The sequence below is a fragment of the Cyprinodon tularosa genome, unplaced genomic scaffold (assembly GCF_016077235.1).
Source record: "Cyprinodon tularosa strain WSP-4 unplaced genomic scaffold, ASM1607723v1 ctg177, whole genome shotgun sequence".
Classification (NCBI taxonomy): domain Eukaryota; kingdom Metazoa; phylum Chordata; class Actinopteri; order Cyprinodontiformes; family Cyprinodontidae; genus Cyprinodon; species Cyprinodon tularosa.
Genome location: NW_024038589.1, coordinates 1,455,652 through 1,471,640, shown reverse-complemented (window position 1 = coordinate 1,471,640; position 15,989 = coordinate 1,455,652). Strand labels below are relative to the sequence as shown.

Sequence of the window (15,989 nt, the reverse complement as noted above, 5' to 3'; positions counted from 1 at the left end):
GATTATTTGCATAACGAAAGAATATTACTTAAAGTAACCTTGAAATATTGTCAAATTTGGTTATTTACATCTATTTGCTCACTTATTTATTAGAATCTTTAGATTTTTATTTATTTTCTTTCTTCTTAATGATTATATGACTTCAATTTTTTTTATACCCAGTGCATATGAATTATTTACATATTTGACATTTTAGCCATCATGTTTTTTCATGCTTTAATCGGATCGCTGACCAGGAAGTGGTAAAAACTTGACATTTGAATGCAGCAGACTTTAAAACTCTGAGCGTGTTCCTGATAGCACTAAGATTTGAATTAAATGCTTGCATGCAGATATTTTCCAGGAGCTCCTCTGTAACTGAGAACCACGATTGGCTGCAGGTTCGTTCTGTGATGGTGCTTGTTTCTGGTCCCTGATCGAAGTTTTACTAAATAAAGATGAAGGTTGAATCCTTCCTATGAAGGATCTATAGGGTGATATCGAACCCTAGTTAGGAGGCAGCAGCTTATCTGAATTCCCCTTTATAATAAAGCGGGTAACGTAGCAACGCTGCAGCTATTTGTTTGAACATTTGAGTATCGGCAAAGTTTAACAGTGTTTACTTTGTTCGTTTTTTTTTCCTGAAACTTGACCATAAAGGGGAAAAACTGGCCTTTGAGATCAACCTCCAGAGTTTCTTTTTAAAAACTTTTGAATTTGCAAAGTTTCCTTCCGACTTTGACGTCTCATTTTTGTGTTCCTGTTTATTTTCACACAAAAGGTTATTGACTCTGGTCTCCATGGACAGACTGGTCTGCTGAAGCAATGCCAGCGCAAAGATCAACACTGTTTGTTTAGAAGGCTTCTGCTGTGTCACAAATGGCTAACGTCTTCTGATGGGGGGGGCGGGAGGTGAAAGGTCAGCAGAAAGTGTTCAGAGAGGATCGCCTCAGGCCTCCAGCTCTATGAAACCAACCATGACCATGTGCCCATAATGTAGGGAGGAACTCAAACCTCCACACTTGGAGATTTTTCTTGTTTGTTTGTAATTGAACATAAACTATTGATGATCCAATGAACACCTGGCTTTATTAATGAAATTCTCAAATCCTGTGAAAGTGCTGCCTTTCAGCATTCTATTCTATTTACTTGGAACCAGAAGTCCTGCAGCAATGGTCTCTGGGGAATAAAGCTTTCATGGTTGTTTAATTATGTAGAAAACCTTCTTTGAGGAACCTTTCTCTATCCTATTAAAGGAATAGTACACCCAAAACATGATTAGCCTTCATTTTCTACTCACCCCCATGCTGAACAACACTCTGGAGTACTTTTTTGATATCTCAAATGCATCTGGAGATCTGGGAGGCTTCTTGCTGTCTGCTGACATTCAAATAATGGAGGTCTATGGTGACCGAGACAGAAAGGTCCACAAAAACGTGTCAATATTCCTCCATACTGCTCGTCCAATGTATTCCAAGTGTCCTGAGTGGGTAGCGTCCAGAATTTACTCGAAACAAAGTCATTTAGAATGTTTTTAGAGCATAAACAGTAGTGTATAGTATTTCCTGAAAGCGCGCGCCAGCGCGTTCACGAGCCTACGGAAGCCGGCAGACCAAACCAGATGAAAGTGCGCATTCAGCGTCTGGTCTGCCGATAATGCAAGCGTAGAAGAAGAAATGTGCTGTTTACCTGTGCAAAGAAAGAAACAACGAAAGAAAAATGTCTGAGGACTTCAGTGTTGAGGAAGAGCATGAGTTCTTTGCCGAGCTGAATGCGCTGGTTTGGTCTGCCGGCTTCCGTAGGCTCGTGAACGCGCTGGCGCGCGCTTTCAGGAAATACTATACACTACTGTTTATGCTCTAAAAACATTCTAAATGACTTCGTTTCGAGTAAATTCTGGATGCTACCCACTCAGGACACTTGGAATACATTGGACGAGCAGTATGGAGGAATATTGACACGTTTTTGTGGACTTTTATGGACCTTTCTGTCTCGGGCACCGTAGACCTCCATTATTTGAATGTCAGCAGACGGCAAGAAGCCTCCCAGATCTCCAGATGCATTTGAGATATCAAAAAAGTACTCCAGAGTGTTGTTCAGCATGGGGGTGAGTAGAAAATGAAGGCTAATCATGTTTTGGGTGTACTATTCCTTTAAGCATTTGATCACAAAACTATTGACTGATTAATCAATTAGCAGCATAATTATTTGCAGCCCTAATTGGAAATAAGTCCTAAAAAGCAGATATCGGCACCTGTCTAAAATTGATCAGCAAGCTGATTAAAACCACTTGGCTTAGGTTTGAAGTTTAAGTAATTTGTTGGTTAATAACAAATGGGTCGTTTTTGTTGTAGACTATTGTTATCCATTTGAGTAAAATCACCTGATAGTCTTTTCTAACATTCCCCACTGGGTCTGATTCATGCTAGCCTTTATGAAAACCATCCCCTCTGGAAGGTGACCTAAATTTAAAGGGGCCATGACATTCAATCTGTGAAACCTGCTGGTATTATAATCCTGTTTCACAATAAGATGATGAGCTGATTTCACTCCGAGCGATGGAAGACCAGACGGCGGAAATCCAGATTTAAAAAAAACAACAAAATCTTTATGAACAGGGCCTGTTTTGATGGCGCAGTGGTTAGCTAACATGACCCATGTACGGAGGCCTTAGTCCTCGATGCAGCCGACCCAGGTTCGAACCCGACCCGTGGTCCTTTTCCACATGTCTCTCCTCTCTTATACTCCCTTTCCTTTATGGATTCCTTCTAAAAAACCAGGATGTCAGCAGGTGCTGCTTTGAGGCTTAGGATGTTTTCTTGTGGTGGAAGTTCAGTTCTGTCATGAACATTCTCTGATTAGCAGTTATCTGGTCTGATAATCCGTGTCAAAGTGAAGTGACCCAAATCTCATTTGTTTTTTTTGTTTTTTATGGCTGTCTGAACAGCACAGATCCGTTTTAATATTTTTTTTCAGTGCGACCCAGGCCACTTGGCTAAGTGGTTCTGAATACGATACGAATCTGATCTTTTCAAAATGATCTTCCGACCTGAACAGCATTAATACCCAACACAGGTCACTATTCTGGGTCTTGCTATGAAAAAGCGGAAAGAAAAACAACCACCATGGAGGACAATGATGCGGAGAGCAGTATGTATGTTTAACCATATAGAAAATATTGTTTTTTTATGGTTGGGAAAGATCACTAGATTTGCTCAGACACTACCATCCATGTTTACTTCCGTAAACACAGAGCTAGCTGGCCTGTGACGTCATTTCACACAGGCGATCACATACAAGTCGCATATATTTGGAAATGTGAATGGCAACGCAAAAAAAAATCAGATTTCACGAAAAGGAAAAATGGAATCGAGCATCAAGCCCTGCAGTGTGAACGTAGCCTAAGAGGCTTCTAGTTTAGGAACTGGTATATGGTTAATTGTGTAACAGAACCAGAAAAACTGGGCCCTACCAGAACAAACTGGATTAATCTTGTAGAAAAAGGCTAAAAAGCAGAAACTCTACATGAGTTAAGCTTAAAAACTGTAAAAAGAGTTGTCTTATTTTTCGTACAGGATGAAGCAAAAAACAGAATGCAAATTTCAGTTAAATGTTTTATTAGTTATTATTATTGTGGGGGTTTGACTGTATCCTTAGTCTGAGTGTCGACGCTAAACTCAGTCGTTTATAAGTGTTTCTCTTGGTTTGGTTCAAACCAACCATCTGTACTGAACTTTTTCAGTGTGCTGTGTTTTTTAAAGCTGCTCCTGGGTTGTAACTGTTTTAATATGGCGGTGTGACGTAAAGGGAGCTGTGGATTAGCATTAAATCAAAATTGGATTGGCAGGTGGGCCCACTCAGTCAAGCCTTTAAGATGGGCTTTACTTTCGGTCTCCCACCCTTAAGGAGAGGCTGCTGCAGGAAGGATGGGGAGGTCTGCTCCGATGGATGTAATCCTCTAAAGGTTGTAGTATTGTGCTATTTAAAAACTTTAAGTAGAGCTGCTCAGACTGGGGTGTTGAATAACTACAAAGCCCAGATGAAGCGTAGGCATTTTGTTCTGTTCAGCTGAATGAGTTTCCTGGATGACACGGTGCATCTAGGCCCCATCTGCACTGGAAGGGAGGAGGCCTGGCTCTAAATGAAACGCCGCTCCAATCGAGTAAGTCCAGACACAAAGGGCTCAGCAGGAAGGAGTCTAATAGAGGAGGAGGTGCTATTCTCTGGGGACCAGTTCGGTCCAGTAGGACCCCTCTGGACCTCAATAAAGTGGAATGAGGCCTGGGGGGGTTTGCTGCTCATTGTCTGCCCTGGTTGTTAATGTGGCTCAGATGTTTGCTTTCTGTGTAAACTTAAAGTAGCAGAATAGTTTTTGCTGCTTTTGACTCAAACGTACAGAAAATGTCTGGAATATGAAGGACCAGGAGAGTCTGTGTGGTGGGCAGAAAATAAACTTTTTAAACCATAGATTTAGGACTCTAGTTCAAAAAGCTTTTCAAAATTACACATTTTAAAATGAATTACTAATTGACTAATCCATTATGAAATAAAGCAAAATGTTTACTAAATGCAGATATAAAAATCACAAGTAATCTGATTAGTAATGCCTTTATTTATGAAACATTTAAAAAGGTCATTCCTTTAGGTTTTTTTTTTTCCAATTTACATTTTGAACTCCTTTGATATTGTTTTTTTGTACTCAATTTAGTATATCTGTGACCAAACTACAGCTTATCAGGAGTGGTAAGTTTTGGAGGGGGTGTATATGTGCATTAAGACTGAATAGATTCATCAGATAATTCAATTATTGTCATCTTAAGATATAAATAAATTGTTAACTTGACTATAGAGACTCTCTAAAACCGAAAGAGAAACTCACTCAAATTTGTTATACCAAAATATATAAACATTTTGTATGTAAGTCAAATGAAAACTATAAAAATGCAGCATTTAAACAGTCCTCAAAGGGCACAATTTTGGCTTTACTTTAGGGATGCACGATATAATCGGCCCCCCTATCGGTATCGGCCTTAAAACTGAATATCAGACATCGGCCACCCCACCGATATTTAACCCGATATTTGATCAGCTTCTGAATTTCTGAAGTCTAAAATGAATAAATAAATAAATAAAAAATACTACTTCTTCTTCTTCTTCTTCTTCCTCCTCAAAAACTTCTTTTTAACAGACCTAAAAACTTCTAAAGACGAGGGAAAAAATATTGATACATTAAAATATCACAATATCTTCATATGCTGATATATTGCCATTTAAAAACACCATATCAATCTCTTTTACTAATGAAATATTGCTATATGTCATCGTTATGCCACGAAATCCCCCCAAAATTCACAAAATTTTGCCATATTTTTATATGTTGATATATTGACGCGGTATCGATCTATTTTACTAACAAAATCTCACAAGAATTTGCAAAATATCACGAGAGTTTCTAACAGAACGATGAAATTTCACGAGATTTTGAAAGTAAAATAGATCAATACCACGTTTTTAAAAATCTATTTGATATCAGCATATGAAAATATATTTGAGTATGTTATTTTTCAAAGTGTCAGAAATGGATAACAAAGCTATTTTCAATGACTACTTATTTATGTCCAGCTTTAACATCGGTATCGGTTATCGGCTACATGAGGTTTAAAATATCGGCATATGGGATATCGGCCAAAATCCCAATATCGTGCATTCCTACTTTACTTTGTTTAAATGTGTAAAATCCTCAAAATAATTTTTTACCATCTGATTATTAATTAACTAAAATAATTGATAGACTAATCAAGTAGCAAATTAGTTGTTAGTTGCAGCCCTAATATTCATGTATAGTGAAAAAGATTTGAAAATGCAACATAAATCAGGAAATGGGAGATTTAACTTCAAATATTTGAGAAAAGTTGATGGGATTTAAAATGTTCAAATTGCACCATTTAATAATGGTTTCATAAATGCAATGTATAATTATTTTTTATAGTTTAATTCAACATGTGTTGTGTTAAGAAAATATATTTTTTTTACTTAGAATTTCTAAATCTGATTTAAAATAACTGCATTTCTTTTTCACTGTCCTCCGTACTGGAACACATTTGATGAACAAAAAGATCCCTGAGGAATAAACAGATGCAGGCTGCAGTTTATTTTTACTCCCGTTTTTATGCCCTGGATTCAGACGATGCCATATAGCGGAAAATCAGGAGGACGTTCTCTTCCTGAACGTGTTCCAGTCGTTACGTAACGAGCTGCTTCTTCTGCGCTTCTGCACGAGCGCCTGCATGCATCAGCGGAGCGCCGCGGGCTCCCCGGGTGCGCCACGTGCCGTGTGTTTTGGTGACGGAGCGTCATGGACGTGCTCTTCTGTCTGGAATAGCCCCTGATCCTCTTAAATGATTATTGGCTGTGACTAGAGAGCGAGGCGGCGTGTGCGTGGAACACCTTTAGGATGTCTGAACTACAGCTGGGTTCAGGGTCTCCTTTAAGGCTCTGAGGTGCTGCTCTTTTATTTCCCAGGAAGCATGTTGCATTCATCCAAGGAGATAAGGGTATCTGGGAGATGTTTAACTCTGAATGTTGACTGAGTTCAGTTCACTCGGTCTGAAGGTGTCAGTTTTCCTCAAAGCTGCTCCTACCATGAACTGCAGGTTCCTCCACCTGCCTTTAAACACGACTCAGGTTGTTTTTCTGCCTCATTTCCTCTCAATCCTTCTTTGTTTTCAGGAATGTGGTGCGATCTGATTTTTGGACTGGTTTGTCTTTTGTTCCGGCCCCCCACCAAATCATACCAAAGCGACAACATTCGCCTCTCAGGAGATGTAGGATTAGCTGCTGAATACTTCTTAATCATTTCAACAACAATAACTGGTTGTGTTGATCAAACATTTCTATCCCTGTGGCCTTGACTGTTTGGAGACCTCTTTGACATGACCCTAATCTTTAGCCTCCCCCCTTCATGGGCTGGGCTGCTAAAAGGTTATAGCTTCCTGTTGGTAAAGAAACATGTATGTAAAATGAGATGAGGGGAGGAGTGAGCAGTTTGCTTTACTTTTTCTGATGCTGTGAATCAGGATAGGAGCTGGAATGATATTCCTATACTCCAACTGCTCATTGCATTCAGCAGCAATGCTTTGAGATCACAGGAAATAATGCAGCATGCCTTGCAACTCCTTTTCTATCATTCCTTGATTTAATGTCATGCTTTTTTTTTTTTTTATAACTTTGTTTTTATTGAGCTTTTTAGAATACAAACAAAACCAATACAAAAAATCTGAAAAAATAGATTTAAAGTGATGCTTTAATTATTTTTTTTTATTAAGTTGTGCAACATAATTTTTTTCCCCTTTTTTGTAAATAGAGAAAGAAGCAATATGGGCTCCAAAAATCAGCTACACGTATGCAGGGTTTTTAGGACCAAAGCAAAGGGGCTGAATTTTCTTTTTATACTATGTTACATCTATTTCTTTTTTCCTCTTTTGCTAATTAAACCCACTCGTTTTTATTATTTGACTGACCCAGAGATGTTGCTCTGATCCACTGGTTGGGCTGTAATTTCTTCACACCGGCGACGCGATGCTGCTTTTAATTTGAAAGGAAAAACAAACAAAAATGACCATCAGTCGGTTCGCTTTGAGCTATTTGGGAATAACTTCACCCCTACATACAAAGCTGGGTCTCCGTCTGCTGGCAGGGTGGTAGTGGAGGTGTTTGCCTGCCTGAAAGCTGTCACTGTGAATTGATGGCAGTCTGAAGAGCGCTGGCTTCTCTCATGTATATGTGCAAACGAGGCGGTAAATGTTTAAGAAAACGGTTTCCGCTGCGATTACGCTCATAAATCAGCCTGATTTCAGCATGTTTTTTTGACATCTTTCAGTGTAACTGGCGGTAGTGCTGAAATGATCAGGATGGAGCCCAGATATCAGTTAAGAAAAAGCATAGTTTGGGGGAGTGATGTGCGCTTGTGCTCTGAGAAGGTTGTAAGTACTCGCTTTGATCACCACAGCCTGCACTTTGGGTTCCTGAGCAAAATTCCTCAAACCTACACGGCTCCCCGGGCGCCGCACAGTGGCAGCCCACTGCTCCCCGAGGGGATGGGTTAAATGCAGAGTGTTAATTTCTCCAATGTGAGTTCAATAAAGTTCAATAGCCTGAATAAAGTATAGCCCAACAACCTGCTACACAGAAATCTGCTGGTAAATAAACTGACGCCTGATCAGTTATCCAAATTATCTGCAATGGCCCCTACATGATGCAGATTTTTTTGTTTTTTGCTTCCATTTAGATGATAAAAATAACACATAATTGCTAATATTGACTGACATATTAATTTATCAAAAAGAATGGTTGAAAAGATGAAAGTGTGACCCCTTTTTACAGAAGTGCTGCAAACTCAAAAGATTTGTTGTTGTTTTTTTCTGACTGATGCTGAAATGTTTTTTTGTTTTTTAATGTTTCATAGAGCTGAAGCAAAGTTTCTTCATTAGCCCCAGTTTGTAATCGGTTGTGGGGACAGTCCTGTCAGATGACCGATGGAGAATTTGTGTGGTAGGCGGCTTCAGCTGCATAATGAAAGAGTTTTGTTTCTGCCTCCTCTTGGCTTCGGTTCTTCTTTCCTCCTCTGTTTTTGACCTTATGTTGAGGGGGGGGGTCATGCTCCAGATGCACACATCTGGAGTTTGGACCTTTTTTCTGTCAAACACGTCTTTGTGGAGTCTTTAGAAATCTAAAGGTCGTCCCGCCGCTGTTTTGTTCCACCGCCTCGCTCCTCTGCTTCTGATCGGGGAGGTTCTGGTCCGGTTTCAAGAGGAGACTGTATGGAGGGAAGAAAAACAATAGATGCTTTGTGAGAGGGTCCCGCTGTGACAGGATTGTTAGGGAGGGGGGGGGGCTTAGTGAAGCGTAGCCACTTCATTAGTCAGGGTTCCCCTCCCCGCCTCGTCATCCTGCCCTGGCTTTCCCTCAGAGCGGAGAGCGCTCAGTTCGCTCACCATGAGCTGCTAGGAGGCGGACTCTGACGCTTTAATTAAAAGGTAAGTCCTGCTTTCAGGTTGGTTTTGTTTTTATTGTGGTTCTAACGGCGACCCGTCAATCTGCTTTGATCAAAACAACCTCATGTTGTTGATTCATGTCATGAAGCGGGGAGGAAGTTTCTGCTGGTTGCCTCAGCTGTGTGGATCTACGTCCCCCTGATTGCTTCCCTTCCCCCTGGAGGACCCTCCCACCCAGGAATGATGGAGGGTCCGGGTAGCGCTGGTGTGGGAAACCAGCTTTATTGCTTCCTTTTTCTAATGAAGGTTGATGGATGGAAGCCTGAATGCGTCTACAGATCAGAACTAGTCTGAGATTCGTTTAAACTAACATACTGCTTCGGCTTTGAATGAAGAGTTTAGTTTTTACATTTATAATAAACACGTTTTAGGCACATCAGGTTTTATCAGCTCCTCATAAGTCATTGTTCCTCCTCTTGCTGTCATTTCTAACCTTTGGTTTGAACCAGAATCTCTTGGTTTTGTTCTGAAGGCTTGTTTTCATCTCCACAGAATGAAGTGAACTTCTGCTGAATGCATTCATGGCTGTCCAGACTGGTATCCCGGTAAGATGATCCTCCCTGCTAATATTGAAATAAAAGTAAATTTTTCTGAAAAAGGAAACTATTTTCCCTTCATTTTTGCCAGATATTTGATAGAATGAGATTATTTGCATTTTTAAAATGAAGAAAAATTAAACCACTTATTCATTTAAGGGTGAATTTTTAGAAACTTTTTAAGCAGTTTTCCATAAAAATTTCTTCGGATTGGATTCTTAAATCCATTAAAATCGCTGCCAATTCCTCCGAGCCTTTGGTATCCGTCTGCTGTGTCCTGGCATGCCATGCTGCTGCTCCTCTGCATGTCTGACGTTCCTCCGCTCAGTTTTCTCCTCACATCTTCTAGGAGTGGCCCCATAATGCTCCTCACTCCCCCCCCCCCCCCCCCCCCCCCCAATGATGAAGCCCCAAAACAACAAACGGATCGTGTTACAGATTTGTCGCTCGGCGACGCCTCCTCCACAGAGGAGCGGTTCCCTCTCATCTGGTTCGGCAACCAGAACTCTTCCAGATGCATGGGATCGTGGGAATGTCAGATATGTGCTGCTTTGCTGTTTGCAGAACATGTGGCAGGAAAAAGCGTCCAGTTTGATGCTGATGTGTTGATGGGGACATGAGGGTGCTGCTGCTGCAGCAGATGGCTCCTGAAGATCACGTTACCCAGAAACGGCTCGGCGTTTATCAATCGGCATATTCTTTAAAGCCAGGTGGAGAAACGTTGAGTTATCCCTGATGGTAAGAGTTTGGAAAGTGGCTGAATCTGTTTCTGTGGCGCATCGTAGCGTTAAGCGGCCATCCTGGAGCGACGCCGCAGCTCCTATTAAACTCAGAACAGAGTAAAACCGGTTTGTCTGGAGCTGGATTCTCATCTTCTTGTTGTTTACAGACATTTTAAACCGTTAAATAACCTTAAAGTACCACTGATGGAGTTTAATCGCCCTGAGAAATTTCTGATGTTCTTAACTTGAGCCTCTTAAGATTTAATTCTGGGTAAAAGGTTGAATTGATCCAGGATCTGCATTCCTGCACCCGGCTTACCAGAACCTGGCTCTGTTCTGACGTCATTAGGCTGTTTTTGTTTTCTCTCATCATTGCGTCATATTTCAGATCCTCCTCAACCCTCGAACTAAATGGTGAAACACAAGCGTGCATCGTCATCTGATCCAGATGTTCACATTAAGGCTGCAGAGAAATTAGAATAGAAATGTCATTTTGTATATTTCTTAATTTTGGTCAATATGATTTAGATATAGAGGCTATAGTTGGATTATTGACTGCATACATCACCATGTGAGTAAAGTCTTAGTTTTAAATTAAATGGATTGAATGTACAGTGATGTAAGCCATCAGTAGCTGCTGTGCTGCTTTCTGCCGTGAAGTGATAGATCGCTGTAATGATGTCAATAATGACATAACTGGATCAAAACGCTGGACCAGCATCATTGATCTGATATCCAGCTGACTAGTCAATATCTGAACCCATATCAGATCGCTGCATCTAGTATATAAAAGCTTCATTGCTGCCAACTTATGACGGTTTTTATAAAGTTACATTTTAGAAATATTTCCTTTTTTAAATAAAAAAAATGCATAAAACACAGAACCACATTGACAAAAGCTGTATTCAGTCTGTAATGCACACAGTGCTGGAAATGTATTTAAAAAAAAGTCTCGATATATAATTTATCTGATCTGAAGACTTTCATGCCTTTATTAGTCATGTTTTCTTTGATTTCTTATCATCATTTCATTTGCATTATAATTTAAATTTAACGAAAATAAGTTTTCGGCCAAATTGCAATTAACGGAAGTAGGACGCAGATTTTTCTTTTTTCATTCCGGCCCTGGTAATGGGCTAAAAGCCTTCACACAGTAATAAGCATCTTTTGACACAAACGCTCGGTTTGAATTCAGCGGCTCCATCTAGAAGGGTACATAGCCTTGGATATCCCATGATTCATTGCGAGTCCAAGCAAGCCGGCTGCTCTGTGATCAGAGGAAAAAGGTAAAAGGCGCCAAACGGTGGTGAATATTGGAGGTGCAGTTTAATATACCGTAATACAAGTATGGGAATAGTTCTGTTTGAAATTAATGAAAATGGTAGTTTTAAGTGGTTATTGAGTTGGATATGTGGCAGTAATGTTTTGTTTATTGAAAGGTTTTATCTGTCCCTGTGCAAATGGGATTGGCTGACATTTAAGCACAGAATCCAATATCTGCAGTGTGGAGGCTAGAACTGTGATATTTGCAAAAACGGTACTGCTGCTGAAGCTCCTTAAATGTGACAGACGGAGAAGGCTGGACCTGTTTGAATCCATAGCAAACCTCTTCCAGTCTCCTTATTTTCACGGACCTCCAAGGACCCGGTCCAGATAGACATTAACCTTCTGCAAACAATGCAGTCTGGACATGATTGTGCTTTGTGGAAAGGAAAATCAAAATAAAATCTTAATTTTGATTTTTGGCAAAATCATTTAGCCACATTTGTTAATAATTGTTTAAAATTAAACTTATGACCATTTGGATGTTAGTGATGACAAATGTTAGACAATTATAAGAAACGACTGTTTGGACGTGCAAATCCGAACTGGCAGAATTTAACCCAATTTTACTTGGTGGCTCAAATGCCAAGTCACCGATCCTGCAAACGGGAAGCCTGGGTTCGTACCCCATTTTGGGGGAATGAGCTGCCAGTGTGGGTCCTTAGGCAAGACCCTTCACACTAATGCAACTTTCGTTGCTCTTTAGTTCTTACAGTGTAATGACAATGTTTTTGTTTTGTTTTTGTTTTTTTGTTTTTTATTGTAATGACAATAAAAAAAAATGTATTCTGACTAATGTCAGAATAATTGGGATTATTTTATCAGTCCCCATTTTATTTCTTAGGTTTCTTCCTCTTCCATCTGGATTTATTGGCCAACATCTTGACTTATGCTGCAACAGATTTGAGTAATTTTCCTAATGTTGGGACAAACTGCTCATATTGCTCTGAGGCTTTAGTCATTCAGGACGTTTTCCACTCCCAGTCCAGCGAGCAGCGCTGCCTCCGAGCTTATGCAGAGGTTCTGTTAGTGTTGAACAGTCGGTCTGTTTCTCTGACCCTGAAGGTTTCCTGTTTGCTGGCCCGTGAGAACGCCGTGAATCCGGCGCCTTGTTTGCAGGCACAACAAGCCTTTGAGCTCCGTGTCCCATTAGAGCCTGATCGCATGTGACGGACACCGAGATTAAAGGCTGAGCGGCAGGAAGAGGAGGTGGTTATGTAACGTCTGGAGGAGATGTTGGACTGGACATCATCTGGTTCCCTCCTCCCCAGATTGAAAACTAGAAAATCAGCCAGAGCTGGGGAATGTGGATTTTCCCCTCTGGTGTCCTGGGGGGGGGAAGCTGCTTTTTCCATTTTGTTCAGGGCAATAAAAACATGTCAGATTTGGTAAATGATCAGTTAAAGAAGCAGATGGATACGATCAGACATGTTGGTGAAACACAGCAGCGCCTGGTGGTTTCCTTCACATCAGAAGCAAAAATAACAAGATGATAAATGTGGTTATTAGTAGGGAAAACTATGGAGGGAGTTTTGTTCCACTATTGCTGTTCTCATGTGAATACAGAGTTGAATAAAGGTGCCAAACACCGGGAGCGTGAACAAATGAAAGCAAATGTAATGATAGAAACCTTAGTCCGTTGATGCTGCTGTCATTCTGCACATCTCTGATGTTGCTGCTATTTTCAAATATCCATTGCTGTAAAAATGTCCATAGCTGCATATTGGTTATTATATCAGGTTTATAGTCCCCACACTGCAGATATATTTGAATATGTAGGCCAGACCCATTTACACAATAACAGATAAAAACCTTTAGATAAATCAAACATTACCGCCACATATCTGACTCGATAACCATTAAAACAACTATTTTCATTCATTTCAGATGGAACTTTTTAACAAAATTGTATTATATTAAACTGAACTTCCAATTTTCACCACTGTTTGGCCCCAAATATCTTTCCTCTGGTCATGGAGCAGCGGGCTTGGTCTCTCAATGCATCTTGGGAAAACCAAGAAAAGATGGGATACACCGAACCCATCCTTCTAATTGGGGAAAAAGGACGCATTTAAGGCCACATAACGAGGAGTCTTGGAATCCGACCAGACCTCGGTGCCGCGCTATGACGTAATCAGCCTTCGAATCTGGCCTTCGGAGGACGCAGCCCATAAATTTGAACAGAGTCCTCGTATCAAGTGGAAGTGAAGCGAACGCGATCCCTAAAACGCAATTTAAAAGGAACGCAAATCATAAAACTCAATCAAAAGAGAAATTTCGGGGGAGGCAGGGGGGTTTGAATAAAACTTCCAAATATTAAACTGTATAAAAAAAATGTTTTAAAGGATAAAATTTTTAAATGCAAAACAAGTTATAGGGTTAAAATAAAATAAAAAGCATAACTTTATGTTTTTGGGTTAGTTTTTTTTTTTTTTTCAGTTTCACACTTTTTTTTGTAAGAGGTGCAGCTGCTGAGAATTATTTTTGTTTCTTAACCCGTTTGGCTAGTGTCATTGTTATGTGTGCAAAGCATACCCAAGGAAGGAACACTTAATTTTAATTTTATAAGTTATTTTATCAAGCTTGCTTAATATTGTGCACAGCATACAACCTTTATTGTATCTTATTTATTAATGAGAATATTTCTGTAGAATTTTGGAGTCTTTGTTTTTATTCTTGTGGTATCGAAAATGGCATCGAGTATCGAATATTTTCCTTAGTATCGGTATCGAGTTGAAAAGTTTAGTATCGTGACAACCCTAGTGTATATATGTTTTTTCTTTTTTCCCGCAATTTACAAAATGTTTATTTGCAACAATAATGGAAAGGATTTCACTCCATAATAAAGATGGGTGTGATAAATGAAGGGAGCAGCAGCTTCTAGGTCAGGTTGTTATGCTGCTGTATGGATAGAGGACGGACTGCTACATCCTCTGTGTTTTCCAAAGAGGTCGTCCCTTCATGTGACATTATGCGTGAAAATGTCAACTATAGCTTCTCTGTTACTTGGAGAAATGAAGCCGTTTCATTTGACTGATTCTGATAACATCAAAACAACCTAAAGACGGCGTTCTGTAGTTGAGCATTAAAATGTTCTGGTTGTTCTCTATTCCAGGTTTGGTTCGGTAAGAAGTTCGCCTCCCCCCCGCAGAGTCCTCGCAGCCCCTTACTGCAGCGGCACGGCCCCGGCCTGGCTGACGTCTGCCAGTATAACCAGTGGCTGGCGGTTCGCCATGAGGCCACCCTGGTGCCCATGCAGGAGGACCTGGCCATCTGGCTCAGCAGCCTGATGGGTGGGTAAAGTTCTCTCTCTCTCTGTCTCTCTCTGTCTCGATATTGTTTTACTCGTCTGACTTGTTTTTAATCGAACGCAGTTTGATGGAATTGGTTTTTAAACGGCAGCCGTGTGCGTTTGTGGCATGCCCACAGTTTTCCCCTGCAGGCCAGGAAAATACAGATGAACTATTGACACGGCTGCTCTGTGTAACTGGATTTGGATGCTCCCATTTCCAAGCTTCTCTTAGGAAACCACAGAGCAGAATCCTTCATCGGTGACATTATACGGGCCTCCATTGTTCCCCCACCCCGTCTCACAATGGAGCAGTGAGGAAACCGAAGCTGACTGGAAACTGACTCCATTGTTTGCTGAATCGGGGATTCAGGACGTGACATTTATCTGCTGTCAGTGAGAATGTGGGCAGGTAAAGAGCTGCTGCAGCCGAGGACATTCTGACCTGCATTTCAGCTCTTTAGACCTTTTTAAAGTATCCTGATTTGGGGTTAGGAGCTGTAGAGGTGATGGTCCCCACTTCAGGGCCATCTCCAAGTGTGGCGTTATTGTTTGCCTCTGATTTAAGGACATCTGTGACCTTTCTAAAGTCTCTAAGGCTTTGATTTACATCAGAGGGACAGTGGGAGCGCTTTAAGCCCCTGAGGAGGATAAAGCTGTTTGATGTCGTCTCTTCTTGCAGAGAAAAGAAAATGTTCTTCCGCCAACAATCATTTGTTTTGTTGCTTTTATTTTCCAGGAAAGGAGGTGAGAGCCGAGTTTTTCATGGAGGACCTGGACAACGGCGTGAAGCTTTGCCAGCTCATCGGCGTCCTGCAGACCAAGGTGGCCCAGAGCTGCCCCTCGGCGCTCAGCAAGGTGGCTAGTCTGCATTTTGTTGGATCACAAGGTTTCCCATGATGCTCACTGTGGATTTTCCTTTTCCCATCCAGCTCTTTCCAGTCAGAAAGATTTCTTGCAAGTGTAACGCCTCTCCAGGGTCCTTCTTCGCTCGGGACAACACAGCCAACTTCCTCGCCTGGTGTCGACACGTCGGCGTGGACGAGACCTACCTGTTTGAGTCAGACGGCCTCGGTAAATGCCTGAC

At 40.9% G+C, this 15,989-nt stretch overlaps 1 protein-coding gene across 3 annotated transcripts in view; it reads left to right on the top strand.

Moving 5' to 3' along the window:
• gas2l3 (growth arrest-specific 2 like 3) overlaps nucleotides 1–15,989 on the top strand; it is a 32,722-nt gene that overhangs the window by 3,967 nt on the left and 12,766 nt on the right. The window contains exons 1-6 of one of the 3 annotated variants that reach the window (XM_038281898.1): nucleotides 8,672–9,014; nucleotides 9,525–9,577; nucleotides 10,133–10,306; nucleotides 14,729–14,906; nucleotides 15,642–15,760; nucleotides 15,835–15,976. In XM_038281898.1, coding sequence (XP_038137826.1) covers nucleotides 10,304–10,306; nucleotides 14,729–14,906; nucleotides 15,642–15,760; nucleotides 15,835–15,976 — 442 coding nt within the window. In that variant the 5' untranslated portion in view covers nucleotides 8,672–9,014; nucleotides 9,525–9,577; nucleotides 10,133–10,303. Of the gene's footprint in view, nucleotides 1–8,671; nucleotides 9,015–9,524; nucleotides 9,578–10,132; nucleotides 10,307–14,728; nucleotides 14,907–15,641; nucleotides 15,761–15,834; nucleotides 15,977–15,989 lie in introns of those variants that run through there. The other 2 variants (XM_038281896.1, XM_038281897.1) reach the window with 2 other exon arrangements.